Source organism: Rhagoletis zephyria, unplaced genomic scaffold (genome assembly GCF_001687245.7).
Source record: "Rhagoletis zephyria isolate East Lansing unplaced genomic scaffold, Rhagoletis_zephyria_1.1 Rzeph_scaffold_02228, whole genome shotgun sequence".
NCBI lineage: Eukaryota > Metazoa > Arthropoda > Insecta > Diptera > Tephritidae > Rhagoletis > Rhagoletis zephyria.
The window spans coordinates 37632-51203 of NW_016159312.1; the positions used below are offsets into that span (position 1 = coordinate 37632).

Consider the following 13572-nt stretch of genomic DNA (forward strand, 5'->3'; position numbering starts at 1 on the left):
ATTTGAGATTCTTCGAAGAGCTGCATTACTGAGAAGCTGTGTAGATAGCAAATGCTCGATACAAGCCAATAATTATTTCTATTTCTGCACTAATTGGTCAATATTTATTTGTCATAACTTTCAAATCAAATTACCACCACATTTTCAACTAATTGTCAATTGCAATATTCTACCATTTTCATTTCATTCTATTCCCACCTGCAATTGCTCTCTGGAATGCTGCTGCTGCTGTTGATGTTGCTGTCAAAACCATCAATGTTCGCTCGATTGCGAAATTGCCTCGATGCTATCGGCGCGCGCGTGTGTGTGGAATTTCGAAATCAAAAATTATTTCTGAAATTGTCTGGTTTACTTTCTACCGCTTCTCAATTCCCCTATTATTTAAAACCCCTTCCTTGTATTGATTTTTCCACCGTTTCGCTTTATTTTAACTCTGTTTCCTTACCCATCGCATAGGATTCACTATGTATACCACTTGTGTCATTTGGCTGGCCTTTGTGCCACTTTATTTCGGCACAGGCAATCATGTGCCGCTGAGATTAACTTCAATGTCAGTGACAATTAGTTTGTCGGCGAGTGTCACCGTGGCGTGTTTGTTCTCACCGAAGGTAAGTGTGTGAAATTGCTACATGTGCGTGTGTGTATGTACATATATGAGGGTGGTCCAAAAACGCATGTGGAAAAAGCAAAGTCGGAAATTTTATGCAATCACCACCTAGGATGGTTCTATATCTAAAAAATATACTCCTTTTTTTTAAGTTTTCTATGTATTTTAAATATATACGAAACAAGTAAGAAAGTCTAAGTTCGGGCGGAGCCGAACATTAAATACCCGGCGCAAGTATTAAATATATGTTTTTTCACCTTTCCGAAAGCTACCGCTAGATGCTAAGCCGGGGTGTATCAATTTTGAGTAAATTNTCAATTTTGAGTGAATAATCTTCAGTAGTTACTAAAATATCGCAGTTTTCGTATTTGTGGAAATTACCGTTATATGGGAAGTGGGCGTGGTTACTGTCCGATTTCGCCCATTTTCAATACCAACCTACCTTGGATTAACAGAAACCTACATACCAAATTTCGTTGAGATATCTCAATTTTTACTCGAGTTATCGTGTACACGGACGGACGGACAGACGGACAGACGGACGGACAGACAGATATGGCTTAATCGATTTCTCTTTTCATTCTGATCATTTATGTATACATTTGTCTGTATCTATCTCGATTCGTTTTGGCTGTTACAAACAACCGTTATGTGAACAAAATTAATATACCCTTGTGCACAAGTGCGCTCGGGTATAAAAACAATTTTCGTAGAAATGGTATAGGAATATTGAAAATCAATATTTTACGATCGGAAAACTCTGTCTCTTCAGCAGGTTCCCAATAATAATGTGTAATTATTTATTTAACAATTTTTTCATAGCAATTATATTTTATAGGCCCCCAAAACCCTCAGAAAATGCAAAGGGGGCTTGAATAAAAAATGTTTAGTGTTAAAGAATTCGATATTGTTATTGGAAGTCTCCCGATAAGGGCCAGAGTTTTCTAATCGACAAATATTGATTTTCAAGACCATTGCTACGAAATGTTGTTTTTCCCCCTTATAAAATATATGTTTAGTTAATGTATGTACAAAACACTTCTAGAGTACAATATAAAAATTTCATAAGCACCCGCTAAATTTATACTTTGAAACGTAAAGTTTGGTGCCAGCACCTCTTTTGGCAAGAGAAAAAATTGTGGAAGGTGCCTCAAACCCTATCTCGGAAAACTTGTTTAGACCACTCTAATGCACTTAGTACATATATTAAACAATGAAACACAAACGCGAAACCAACAATACAATTTTTTAAATGTAATTTCAATACTATTTTAGTGCCATAGATTTTTTTTGTATTTATACTTGGTCTTTCGCTTTTACAAGCTCAATTTATTTCATAGCAGCTATGAGTAATTAAAAGATTTAAATGAACAATGAGGAATTGCATTTAAAAAAAAATCTTCAAATATTAGATTTTTTTTTTTTTGGCAATCCATTAGCCGACCTCACTAAACGATAGCTTCTATCTTGATGAGCTGCTAAATTTACCGTACTCGTAATTTATGCAAATCAAATTCATAATTTTTCCCTTTTTGAGTGTGGGAAAATACGTAAAATCGTTTTTATTACATATTCCAGCAAATGTGTTATTTACAGTAAATAAATTTTAAGCGATATTGGTTTTGTGAGCTTGACTTCACATGCTTACATGCGCCATTGACTTCAGTTCAGGCAATTCATAAAAACAATTTAAATTTATATGCATACATACGTAGTATGTATGTATGGATGTGCATAGATATGTATATACATATGTAGATAAAAATAAAAATAATAAAGATAGATATTTCCACAGAAACGGTTTGAAAATGTATTCATGATTTTTTTTTTTTTTATTATTCTTAAATTTAAAAAATGTTATTTTTAAATCTTCTTCTTCTTGAGGATAATCCTCTTTTTCTTTTTAGACTAGGTCGTGTAAATAAATTTGCAATTATTTCCAAGGTCAACAAAATGTTCGTTCTTGGCGACATCTAAAAACAGCCAAAATCGGGTTTTTTCGTCACTCCATTATTTAAGTATTACTCGACTTCAAAGGGGGGTGCATTAGGCCGGGTCGATTTGTGGGGAGGCAAAAAAATCGCTCATTGCTCTGTGAAAATCATGTTCTAGGGATCAAAATAAGAAACTTTGTCGAAGGAACCATACCTCTAAAACGAATTCTGATGTCCCCCAATTTGGGTCGAACTTTTGGGTAGGGGCAAATTTTGAAAAATCCCACTTTGACCCATTTAGAGTGCTCCAATCGAGTCCAAATGTATGACCGACCCCCACTAACTTTGGAGGCCCGACCCACCGACGCCAGTGGCACACCCCCTGGAACCCCCCTGGGGGTTCACCATACAAACATTTCAAAAAATCGCCGGTTTTGCACTTTACATGAAAAAATCAGCGAAATGCCTATGTTTTTTCTTTTTGGAGTTTATTTTTCTCTTTAGAAATTTATTTAGTCAGAACATATGTAAATGAAAAAATGAATTTAACTTAGTAATAGAAAAGAAATTTAAAAAAATTATTAGAAATTAGCGTTTTTACAACCCTTTTAAAACCAAGGCATCACTGTGATGCATTTGCATGTCGTAAACATAGTTGTGTGGGTTTTTTATTCAACCGTTTTAAAAAATGAAGGTATCACTGTGACACAATTGCAAATCGGAAAATTGCTTGTGTGCGTTTTTTAAGACACAGCTGCATGTCGTAAACTTACTTGTGTAGTTTTTTTATAGCACCTACTTAAGAAATGAAGGTTGTTTTTACAACCCTTTTTGTGGGTATTTTAAGGCACCTTCTTAAGAAATGCGCGTTTTTTGCAACCATTTTAACAATTAAGGTATCACTGGAATGCACCGCAACCCTTTTAAACAATGAAGGTATCACTGTGACACAATTGCAGATCGTAAAATTGCTTGTGTTGTTTTTTTAAGCCACCACAAGACACAGCAGGTAGAATTGAAATTACCATTTCATTCTTATTACCTCGTCTCGTAGACCATATATAACGCAACAGTTTTTGTGAATGCATTAAGTCGTTGTGAAGAACTCAAAGTGTGAAGTGCTAATTTCAGATAAAAAAAATTTTCAAAAAAAATAATAAGTGAAGTGACCATTCCAAATCAAAAAGTTTACAATGAATCCACCATCCTCTACACCGCAAGATGAAGCAACTACATCAACAACTATCGAAAACCCAATGAGTCATATACCCAAGCATGATGTTACTGTTTTTGGTGTGTCTACTGATTTAACTGATCTTAATTTACCAACCCATCTGGATATCTTGAGATATTATTTTTACTTAAGCGAACGTGCTAAAACAGAACAAAAAAAGTTTTCCCATAAATCATTCACTATTCAAGTACAAGATAAGTTGATTGGAATTTGGGAAAAACTTGGTATGGAAATAATGCTGAAAAAAGGTGTATTTAATAAATTGAATAAATTGCTTGACAAGTATCAAGAGCAAATCAAGAGAAGAAACAACACCCAACAATTTACAGAGTATGTAAAATCTCTGGAAACAATTTTTTACATTGGAACATGTAAATGCGATTTGAAGGCAGCTCCATGTGCATGCGGCTGGGTTCCCGAACGCCTCAAAGAGTTCATGCACGATCAACATAATCAGAGAAGACTAACAATGGATGCATTTGTGATGGAAACTGAAGAGCAAGGAGCAACGTCTATGTCATCAATGCCAACATACCAAGATCCCGATGATTCAACATACGCACCGCCACCGGTTCAAGAAGATATGGATAGAAGCACAAGTTCACAATACACAGAGAGATACGATTGTTTTAACTTTGCCTTGGTATGCGACAGATTTGGTGTGCCTGACAGAGTAGCATCAGCATTGGGAACCGCTCTTTTGCAAGATTTTAAAATTAAAGATAAGCATGGGAAACCTCTCATCATGGATAAATCGAAAGTTCGCAGAGAAAAAGAGAAATGCAGACAAGAAGTGCTTCGCAAACGGTTAGATGATACCAATTTGTTAGCGTTTTCATTCGATGGCAGAAAAGATGATACTTTAACGATAGATAAAATTGATGAGAAGTATCATACTAGGATGGTAAAAGAACCTCATCTTGTTATTTTGAGAGAACCCAATTCTGAATTAATTGGTTACGTAAGACTGGAACATGAAACCGCTGAATACAAAACAACCAAATTAAATGGTTTTTTCAACGATAAAAATATATCACTGGATGCATTAATTGGAATATGCACTGACGGTGAGCCAACAAACACTGGCCCACACGGTGGAATTATACGACGATTCGAATTGCTGTTAAAAAGACCATTGCATTGGTTCGTTTGCCTTCTACACTTCAACGAACTTCCGTTTCGGCATTTGTTTGAAGCTTTGGATAAATCAACCAGCACTGGACCAAGATCGGCAACCGGAAAACTGAGCCGTCAAATCGAAACTTGTGAAACTCTTCCGGTAAGTTATTGCTATCACTCATTTATTATAATTGTCAACCATTTTTAATTATTTTATTATTATATATTTTCAGGTGGTGGACGGCTTCCAGAAAATTGAGTTGCAAAATATGCCCCCTGCTCCAGAAAAAATTGAATTTTCCACCGATTCGAAGTACTTATACGACATGGCCCATGCAATTTCTAGCGGCGTGGTTCCGGTGGATCTGGCTAACATCAAACCAGGGAAAATTGTACATTCTCGGTGGCTCACCAAGGCCGCTAGATTATTGCGATTATATGTGACAACGGAAAATCCAGATGCAAATTTAAGAATTCTGGTTGAATTTATAATTAAATGTTATGTGCCAATGTACTTCAATATCAAGTATTACAGCTCTGTCGTGTACGGCAGTGCATTATTTTTCAAGTTCATTGGTTGGTCACGATTTCTAGAACCTCGTTTACGCAAAATTGTCAATCAAGTAATTAAAGATAATTCATATTATGCGCATTCGGAAAATATCTTGTTATCAATGTTGTTTGATGATAGCAAAGAAAAGCGCGACTGTGCCATCAAGAAAATTCTACGCTATCGAACCGATGTTGACGAGCCAATGGAACTTAGAGTTTATAAAAAACCAGATATAAACTTTAATTGCACAAGTTATACGGAAATGATCAATTTGAATGATATAAATATCGTATTTGAACCACCATTCACGCGAAGCATTCCGTACGATACATTGAAAGAATATTTAAATCAAGATGATCCACCGTTTAATGATCCAAAAATTCCATCACACATACAAGGAACGGAACGACATGTTCAATTGCTAGCTAGCGTTTCCAAACGGGTTATACCGGAAAATGTAGAGGCTGTTATGGCGACGACATTAGAGAGCCGTGCGAAATTGCCCAGACTTGAAAGTAAAAAAGACTTCAAACAATAATTTTTTTTAGTTTCTTTTCTATAACTCACTTAAATTAATTTTTTCATTTACATATGTTCTGACTAAATAAATTTCTTAAGAGAAAAAATAGATATTATTATAAATAAATAATAAATATTATTATAAATAAATAAATAAAAATAAAGAAAAAACATAGCCATTTAGCTGATTTTTTCATGTAAAGGCCAAAAATGGTGATTTTTTGAAATGATTGTATGGGGAACCCCCCAGGGGAGTTCCAGGGGGTGTGCCACTGGCATGGGTGGATCGGCCGTCCAAAGTTAGTGGGGGTCGGTCATACATTTGGACTCGATTGGAGCACTCTAAATGGGTCAAAGTGGGATTTTTCAAAATTTGCCCCTACCCAAAAGTTCGACCCAAATTGGGGGACATCAGAATTCGTTTTAGAGGTATGGTTCCTTCGGCAAAGTTTCTTATTTTGATCCCTAGAATACGATTTTCACAGAGCAATGAGCGATTTTTAAATCGACCCGCCCTATGGTGCATGGTTCAAAAGATGATTTTGAGTAATTTATATTTTTTTCAGATTTTTACCCTAGAATGCCCCTTTAACCTACACAGTGCAAATAAAATAAAACATAACATAACGTTAACTTAACGTTTCATGTACTTTACTGAAATAAATATCAACGACATTGAACATTTGAGTTCACTCGCTAACAGTTCAAGCAGATAAAATATTTTATTGGACAGCTTTAACTAAAATACGGACAAAAAAATAAAAAAAAATTTACAATAATTGAATATAAAAATATGTTATCGAACACCTCTCAATAAAGCTCAATTCATTCGGATTTTTCAAATAAGCGAATTTCTATTAAACGGCCTTATTTATTTCAATTGGTTGTACATTTTAAAATCGTTAACCGATAGCGATTTGGCAATAAGTTTATAACATTGAAAAAAATAATATACATACATATGTAACTACATACATACACTGTCAGAAAAAAAGTATTGGCAAGCGAATTTTGCTCAATATGTACACCAATTTCTATTCTGTTATTTTTCCGCTAATTTTTTATAAAAATAAGGTTCATTCTACAAAACAAACAAAATAAAAATAAAATTTCTAAACTTTGTGCAAACATCGCAAAAATTCACCAAATTTTCATGAAAATTTTATACTTTTTTATCAGATTTTTAGAGTTTGTAAGTTTGTAGCCTAATCAATTTTATTGTAAAGGCGTAGAAGTTCTAAGTAGCTAAGAATTACCGTCGAATTTTGGGATTTTTTTTTCACACGTCTCTTCCATATGAAAAAAAAAATAAATCGAAAATACTTCATACGGAAAAATGCCAAACACCTTTAACAAAAAAAAAATTATTAAAAATCTATGCGAATCCGAACATGCATTTTTATACTAGAAACTGCATACTCAAGCAAATTCTAAAAAATCTAATTAAAAAGTTTAAAATTTGCATGAAAATTTGCTGAATTTTTGCAAGCTTTGCACGAAGTCTAAACATTATATTTTTATATTTTTTGTTGTTTTTTTTTGTAGAATGAACCATATTTTTATAAAAAATTGTTGGAAAAATATTTGAATAAAAATTGTTGCATATATTGTAAAAAAGCAGCAGTGCCAATACTTCTTGCCGGCAGTGTATGTATATCGCTTACTTAGAGTGAAAAGTTGCTGGCCCAATTTTTGTGAAAACTTGTATTTTGACAGAGGAAGCAAGAGAAAGTCCAAAAGCACTAAGGTTCTTGTTTTATTTCTTCCCGCCTATGTATATTCACTGAAAAGCAAATTCTCAAAGACCAAAAAAAAAGGAATCCTTTCATTCGTACGGAGTTTTTTTTAGCTTTAAAAACGAAAATTCTAGGTTTTGCAAAAATAATTGATTTGTAAAAATGGACTTAGCAACTATTTTCTCTGATATGTATATTTATTTTTGCATTTACACATGAAAGACTTGAAAAAGACACAGATAAGTGAATAAAGGCTAAAATCTGTATTCGATTCCAATTGACTAGGAGCATATTGTACATATGTACATAAATATGTACATATGTAAGTATATATGTACATATTTAATCTATGATGGCACTACATGCCTACATGTGTTCATAGTGAAGCTGCAAAGGTCAAATTTAAATTTTGGCTTAAATTTGTTATAAAATGACAGATATTTTATGCCCCAATGGATTACTGAAAAATGTGTGAAAGCAAAGAAAATAATCAAACAAAAATGTGATAAAAAAAACAAATTCATTTTATCAAAATGCTTTAGAAATATATACGAGTATTATCATAGAATAATGAATATAGGAAAAAATTGCCGAATGAATATATACACATCGTCACCTGAAATGCAAAAAGACGTAACAACATCGTAACTGATATGTAGAAAGTCGTGACTAATAATTTTATAATTTTTTTCATAAAATGTTGTGGGATATGTAATTCGATTAAATATGATGGACATATCAATCAAAAAGTGAATTTTGAATTTTTTATTCGTTACAACTTTTTGAATTTCAGCGACGATGCTTCTTACGTCTTTTTGAATTTTAGTTGGCGATATGTACTTTGCGGGAGTATATTTTGGAAAATTTTTATGATTTTTATTTATTTCTTCATTCACTTGAAAAATTTAATTTCAGAAAGTATGAACATTATTTCTGCGGGTTTTTTAGATGGTTTACCCACATTTAATTACATTTAATTATATATCGAAACTACCAAAAATTAAGCAGCTGTCACCACCTACTTTTTTCACCTTTTTTAACTGACTTTTTTTGAAGTCGGACGAGGAAGTTATTTATTTGTCGAGTTTTTTTCTTTTTTATTTGGTTTCACATAACTACATATTCTACTTTTAACATCTTTGCTGTTATTTGGAAATCTTTTAGACTTTGAATTCGCATGCCAGATTTATATCAACAGTATTTTCTCTTTTGTCTTTTACCCACATTCCACTTTCAGCTCTACATAATACTCATACGACCCGAACGTAACGTACGACAAAGCATGATGCCACCACGCTACGGCAACATGCATCGCACTGCCGGCACCGGTCCGTCTTCCATGATGGCTGCAGCTGTGGTGACAGCAGCCACTTGTGCGCAAGAGGAGAAGATACAAAAGCATATCACACCAACGAATACAGGTGAGAGGTTTAAGTGAATGAAAAGATAAAAAATGGCAGAGATAAAGATAGAGATAAAGGTAGAGACAAAAAAAGATAAAAAGAAAAGGATAAAATTGAAGAATAACATGTTATGTTCTGTTGTGTTGTATTGTATTTTGTTGTTTTGTGTTGTGCTGTGTGGTGTTGTGTTTTATTGTTTTGTGTAGTGTTATGTTATGTTATGTTATCTTATGCTGTGATATGTTATGAATTATGTTATGTTATGTTATGATGTTATTTTATGTTACGTTATTGTTATGATGTTATGTTATGATGTTATGTTATGATGTTATGTTATGTTATGTCATGTTATATCATGTTATGTTACGCTATATTATGTTACTGTTAGAAAAGATACGGCAACACCCTAGTGAATCGAAAGGAATTTATGGGGGACGTTTCTGCGATTGTTTTGACATTCTGCCTTTTTGATCTCTTTTTTGCACGTGTGCACACATAAATTGAAAATTTAAATCAGGATTGATCCCTTTTTGTACTAAAGTAAGTGCTATATAAAATAAATGTAATAATCATTTATTGAACCATTAAAATAAATTCACAGATATTTCAAACGACAGTCAAATAAAAGCGTTTTGAGAATTTGGGCGTGGGATCCATCACTGAATCCGTAACAATTTTGAAATATTTTAACGTGCTTGCATTAATTCGCAAAATGCTAAAGGCTAAGACTACCAAAGGTTATAGCTGTAAGATCTGCAGCAAAGCTGATGATTCACAGATGGTTTGCTGTGACGAGTGCGAAACATGGTACCATTTTCGGTGCGTTGGCGTTACAGCTTCGATCGAAAATGTGGACTGGCGCTGTGCGGAGTGCTGCACTCCGTCGCGCAACACTATGGCAGGGCAGGAGAAAGGCCAAGAGGGCACATGCGACGGACTTGCTAAGAATCCAAATGCACAAGGTAATGGTGGGGCACATGCCCAAAACGTCGTAGACGCCGAAGTCGACGTACGCGGTGCCCCACGCAGTAGTGCCAGCGGTAAGTCAGCAAAGATGCGGCGACAACGTGCCGAAGCCGCACTTCTTGAAGAAGAGCTACAAATTCTTCGTAAAAGAGAAGCGTTAATTGAAAGGCGCCGAAAACTTCTACAAAACCTCGAAACAGAAGACGAATGTTCCGATCTGGACGAAGGGTTGGACTCAACCGCGGTGGAAAAGTGGCTTAATGCAACTGTGCCTACCTTGCCCAACTCTGCGCCACCGAAAACACCGCACCAAGGTCACAAGACTCCAGCCGCGCAACCAGCCGGTCCCTCGGTTTCTCTCAGTCAGCCAAAAGAAGCACCCGACGACAGGAATTTCCAGCACCAGATCCAGTCCCTGCTGGAAAAGGTTTCTATACTGGAGCAAAGCGTACACAACACGGCCGTTCCTGCAACCGGCGCAACATGGATACCTAAATTGGTACCCAAATGCTCGTCATCACCGACGGATTCTAAGGCAACTGGCGAAAACGTCCCGATGCCGTCACTCTGTCTCACCAAGAATCAGATTGCTGCGCGCACTAGTGTTGGTAAAGACTTACCTAAGTTCAACGGCAAACCGGAGGACTGGCCTTTGTTCCTAGCCACTTACCAGCAAACTACCGAACTATGTGGGTTCTCCGAGGGTGAAAATCTTTTACGTTTACGACACGCTCTAGAGGGAGCCTCTCGGGATGCCGTCAGGAACTTACTCTTACCTACTTCATGCGTATCGCAAATAATCGACACGCTAAGAATGAAGTTTGGGCGCCCCGAGCTTATTATCGCTGTACTCGTGACACGAATCCGGGAAATACCAGTCGTAAAGGAGAACCGTCTTGAGGCTTTAGTCGACTTAGCCTTAGAGGTACAAAATGTTTGCGCAACAATGAAGGCTTCGAATATGCTGTGCTATCTCAACAACCCCGAGCTGGAGCAAGAGCTAGTGAACAAGTTGCCCGGACTTCTTGCCGCATTTTGGGGTATGCACAAGTTGCAGTTGTCTTCCTGCAATCTCGAAAACTTCGCGGACTGGCTATTTCAACTCGCCCAAGGAGCGAATAGTGTATTGGTGCCGTCCGTGACTTCAAAACCATCCACCAAACGTGGATACTTAAATGCTCACGCTGGCGATGTCAGAACTGGGAAACACAGCCCGTGCGTCATATGTCATGGAAAGTGTAGTACGACGGAGAATTGCAGCAAATTTAGGGCTGCGGATAGAGCGGAGTGGTGGAACTTAGTGCGTCTAAGTAATTTGTGCCGTCGCTGCTTAAAGGTACACCCTCGTCTTCAATGCCCCTCTGATGTCGTATGCGGGATAGATGGTTGCGTTTCCATACACCATCCCTTACTTCACAAACAGCGGAACAATCCAGTTAGCTCACCACTGGCTAACTCCACGCTAAACACTCATAGCTGCGACATGGAATCAGTTTTATTTCGGGTGCTACCGGTAACGCTTCACGGTAAGAACATAAAGATTAAAACATACGCGTTTTTCGATGACGGTTCGTCACTTACGTTGATGGACGCCGAACTACAAAAGCAATTGAGACTTTCGGGCACAGCACAGCCTTTGTGCCTGAAGTGGACAGCGAACACCCACCGTTATGAAGACGACTCCCAGGTGCTCGAGTTGAATATATCTGGGTTCAACGACAAAAGACGTTTCACGTTAACGAACGTGCATACAGTAAAAAGACTTGAGCTTCCAATGCAGTCTATCGATGCCAGTAAGCTTCAAACCAAGTACGCACACCTGCGAGGCCTTCCGTTGTCCTCCTACGTCGACGCCGTGCCGAAGCTATTAATAGGTCTGAACAACAGTCGCCTGGGCCTAAGTCTTCGATCACGCGAAGGGTCTGACAATGAACCGGTAGCAGAAAAGACACGCCTGGGGTGGACATTAAAGGGTGTCCTGGCAGCGCAACGACGAAATTCCGGCTACCATGCATTTCACGTTTGCGACTGTGATACCGCAGCAAACGCCGAGTTACTACAAACCATTAAGGAGTACGTTCTTTTGGATAATCTGGAAGTCGTTGGAAAGGCTGGCGATCTGATATCCAAGGAAGACAATCACGCGGTTGAGCAGCTCAAGTCTACTACCCGGCGTGTTGATGGTCGCTTCGAAACCGGATTAATCTGGAAATATGCTAACCACACGCTTCCCGACAGCCTACCGTTAGCCTTGCGGAGAGCGCAGTGTCTCCAGAGAAAGCTTACGCGTGACCCAGAACTCGCCGAGATTCTGTCATCCAAAATCGCAAATTATGTGGCTAAAGGATATGCTAAGGAACTGCCAGCCGATTCGCTGTTAGAAAAGGGGTGTTGGTACCTGCCCATATTCCCCGTACGTAATCCGAACAAGCCACAAAAGCTTCGCATCGTCTGGGACGCTGCCGCCAAAACCAGGGGGGTATCTCTAAATTCGATGCTCTTGAAAGGACCGGACCAATTGACCTGTCTACTATCTGTTCTAAGAAGATTCCGACAACGAGCAATAGCCTTGAGTGGAGACATAGAAGAAATGTTCCACCAAGTCCGCATCAGACGTGAGGATCAAAACTATCAGCGTTTTGTGTGGTTTGCACCCGGCGCCACTGAACCGTCAGTTTTCACGATGACAGTCATGACTTTCGGGGCCACCTGCTCACCTAGCAGTGCTCAGTACATAAAAAATCTGAATGCAGAGGAGTTCCGGAACCGCTTTCCGAGAGCCGTCGAGTGTATCGTCGACAACCATTATGTTGATGATATGCTTGATAGCGTGGACACAGTAGGTGAGGCTGTCAAGCTTGCCAGAGATGTCAAGTTCATTCATGGGGAAGGTGGTTTCCATATCAGAAACTGGCGGTCGAACTCCGAGTCGGTCCTGCAAGCACTGCACGTTGGTGCCAGTAAACCCGAAATGAGCTTGAGTCCTGATCCAGAGATACCAGCTGAGAAGGTTCTGGGCCTTTGGTGGCTCACCAGAGAGGATTGTTTTACATTTCGTGTGTCTCCGCATCACAAGCATGGGGATCTTCTGCGCAATCACCGTTGCCCTACCAAGAGAGAAGTATTGAGTATTATCATGAGTATATTCGACCCTTTAGGGCTACTTAGTTTTTACATCGTATACGCCAAGATATTATTCCAGAAGATTTGGCGCTCAGGTTGTGGCTGGGACGACAACATTCGCGATGACTATTACTCCGACTGGCAGAGATGGGTTCGCCTACTTCCTGAGGTGGAGACCGTAAGGATACCACGATGCTATTTCACAGATCTGAGCCACGCGTCCGAGCTGGAAATGCACGTCTTTGTTGACGCCAGCGAAAATGCCTACGCGGCCACATGCTACCTTCGTTACGCCATTGGAAGTGTCATCAATTGCAGGCTGGTAGGAGGTAAAGCGAAAGTAGCACCGTTGAAGATGCTCTCGGTTCCACGGCTCGA

The 13572-nt window shown here is 38.0% G+C and overlaps 2 protein-coding genes across 2 annotated transcripts in view; both read left to right on the plus strand.

Annotated features, from left to right (window-relative positions):
* The window catches only part of mtt (mangetout), a 51218-nt gene that overhangs the window by 35149 nt on the left and 2497 nt on the right, over positions 1–13572 (plus strand). Inside the window, exons 14-15 of the mRNA XM_017620681.1 lie at positions 457–608; positions 8940–9123. Coding sequence (XP_017476170.1) covers positions 457–608; positions 8940–9123 — 336 coding nt within the window. The remainder of the gene's footprint in view (positions 1–456; positions 609–8939; positions 9124–13572) is intronic.
* Positions 3291–6030, plus strand: LOC108366325 (uncharacterized). Its single transcript, XM_017620683.1, has 2 exons — positions 3291–5054; positions 5128–6030. The coding sequence occupies exons 1-2, from the start codon at positions 3735–3737 to the stop codon at positions 5983–5985; spliced, it is 2178 nt and encodes a 725-aa protein (XP_017476172.1). The 5' UTR covers positions 3291–3734; the 3' UTR covers positions 5986–6030.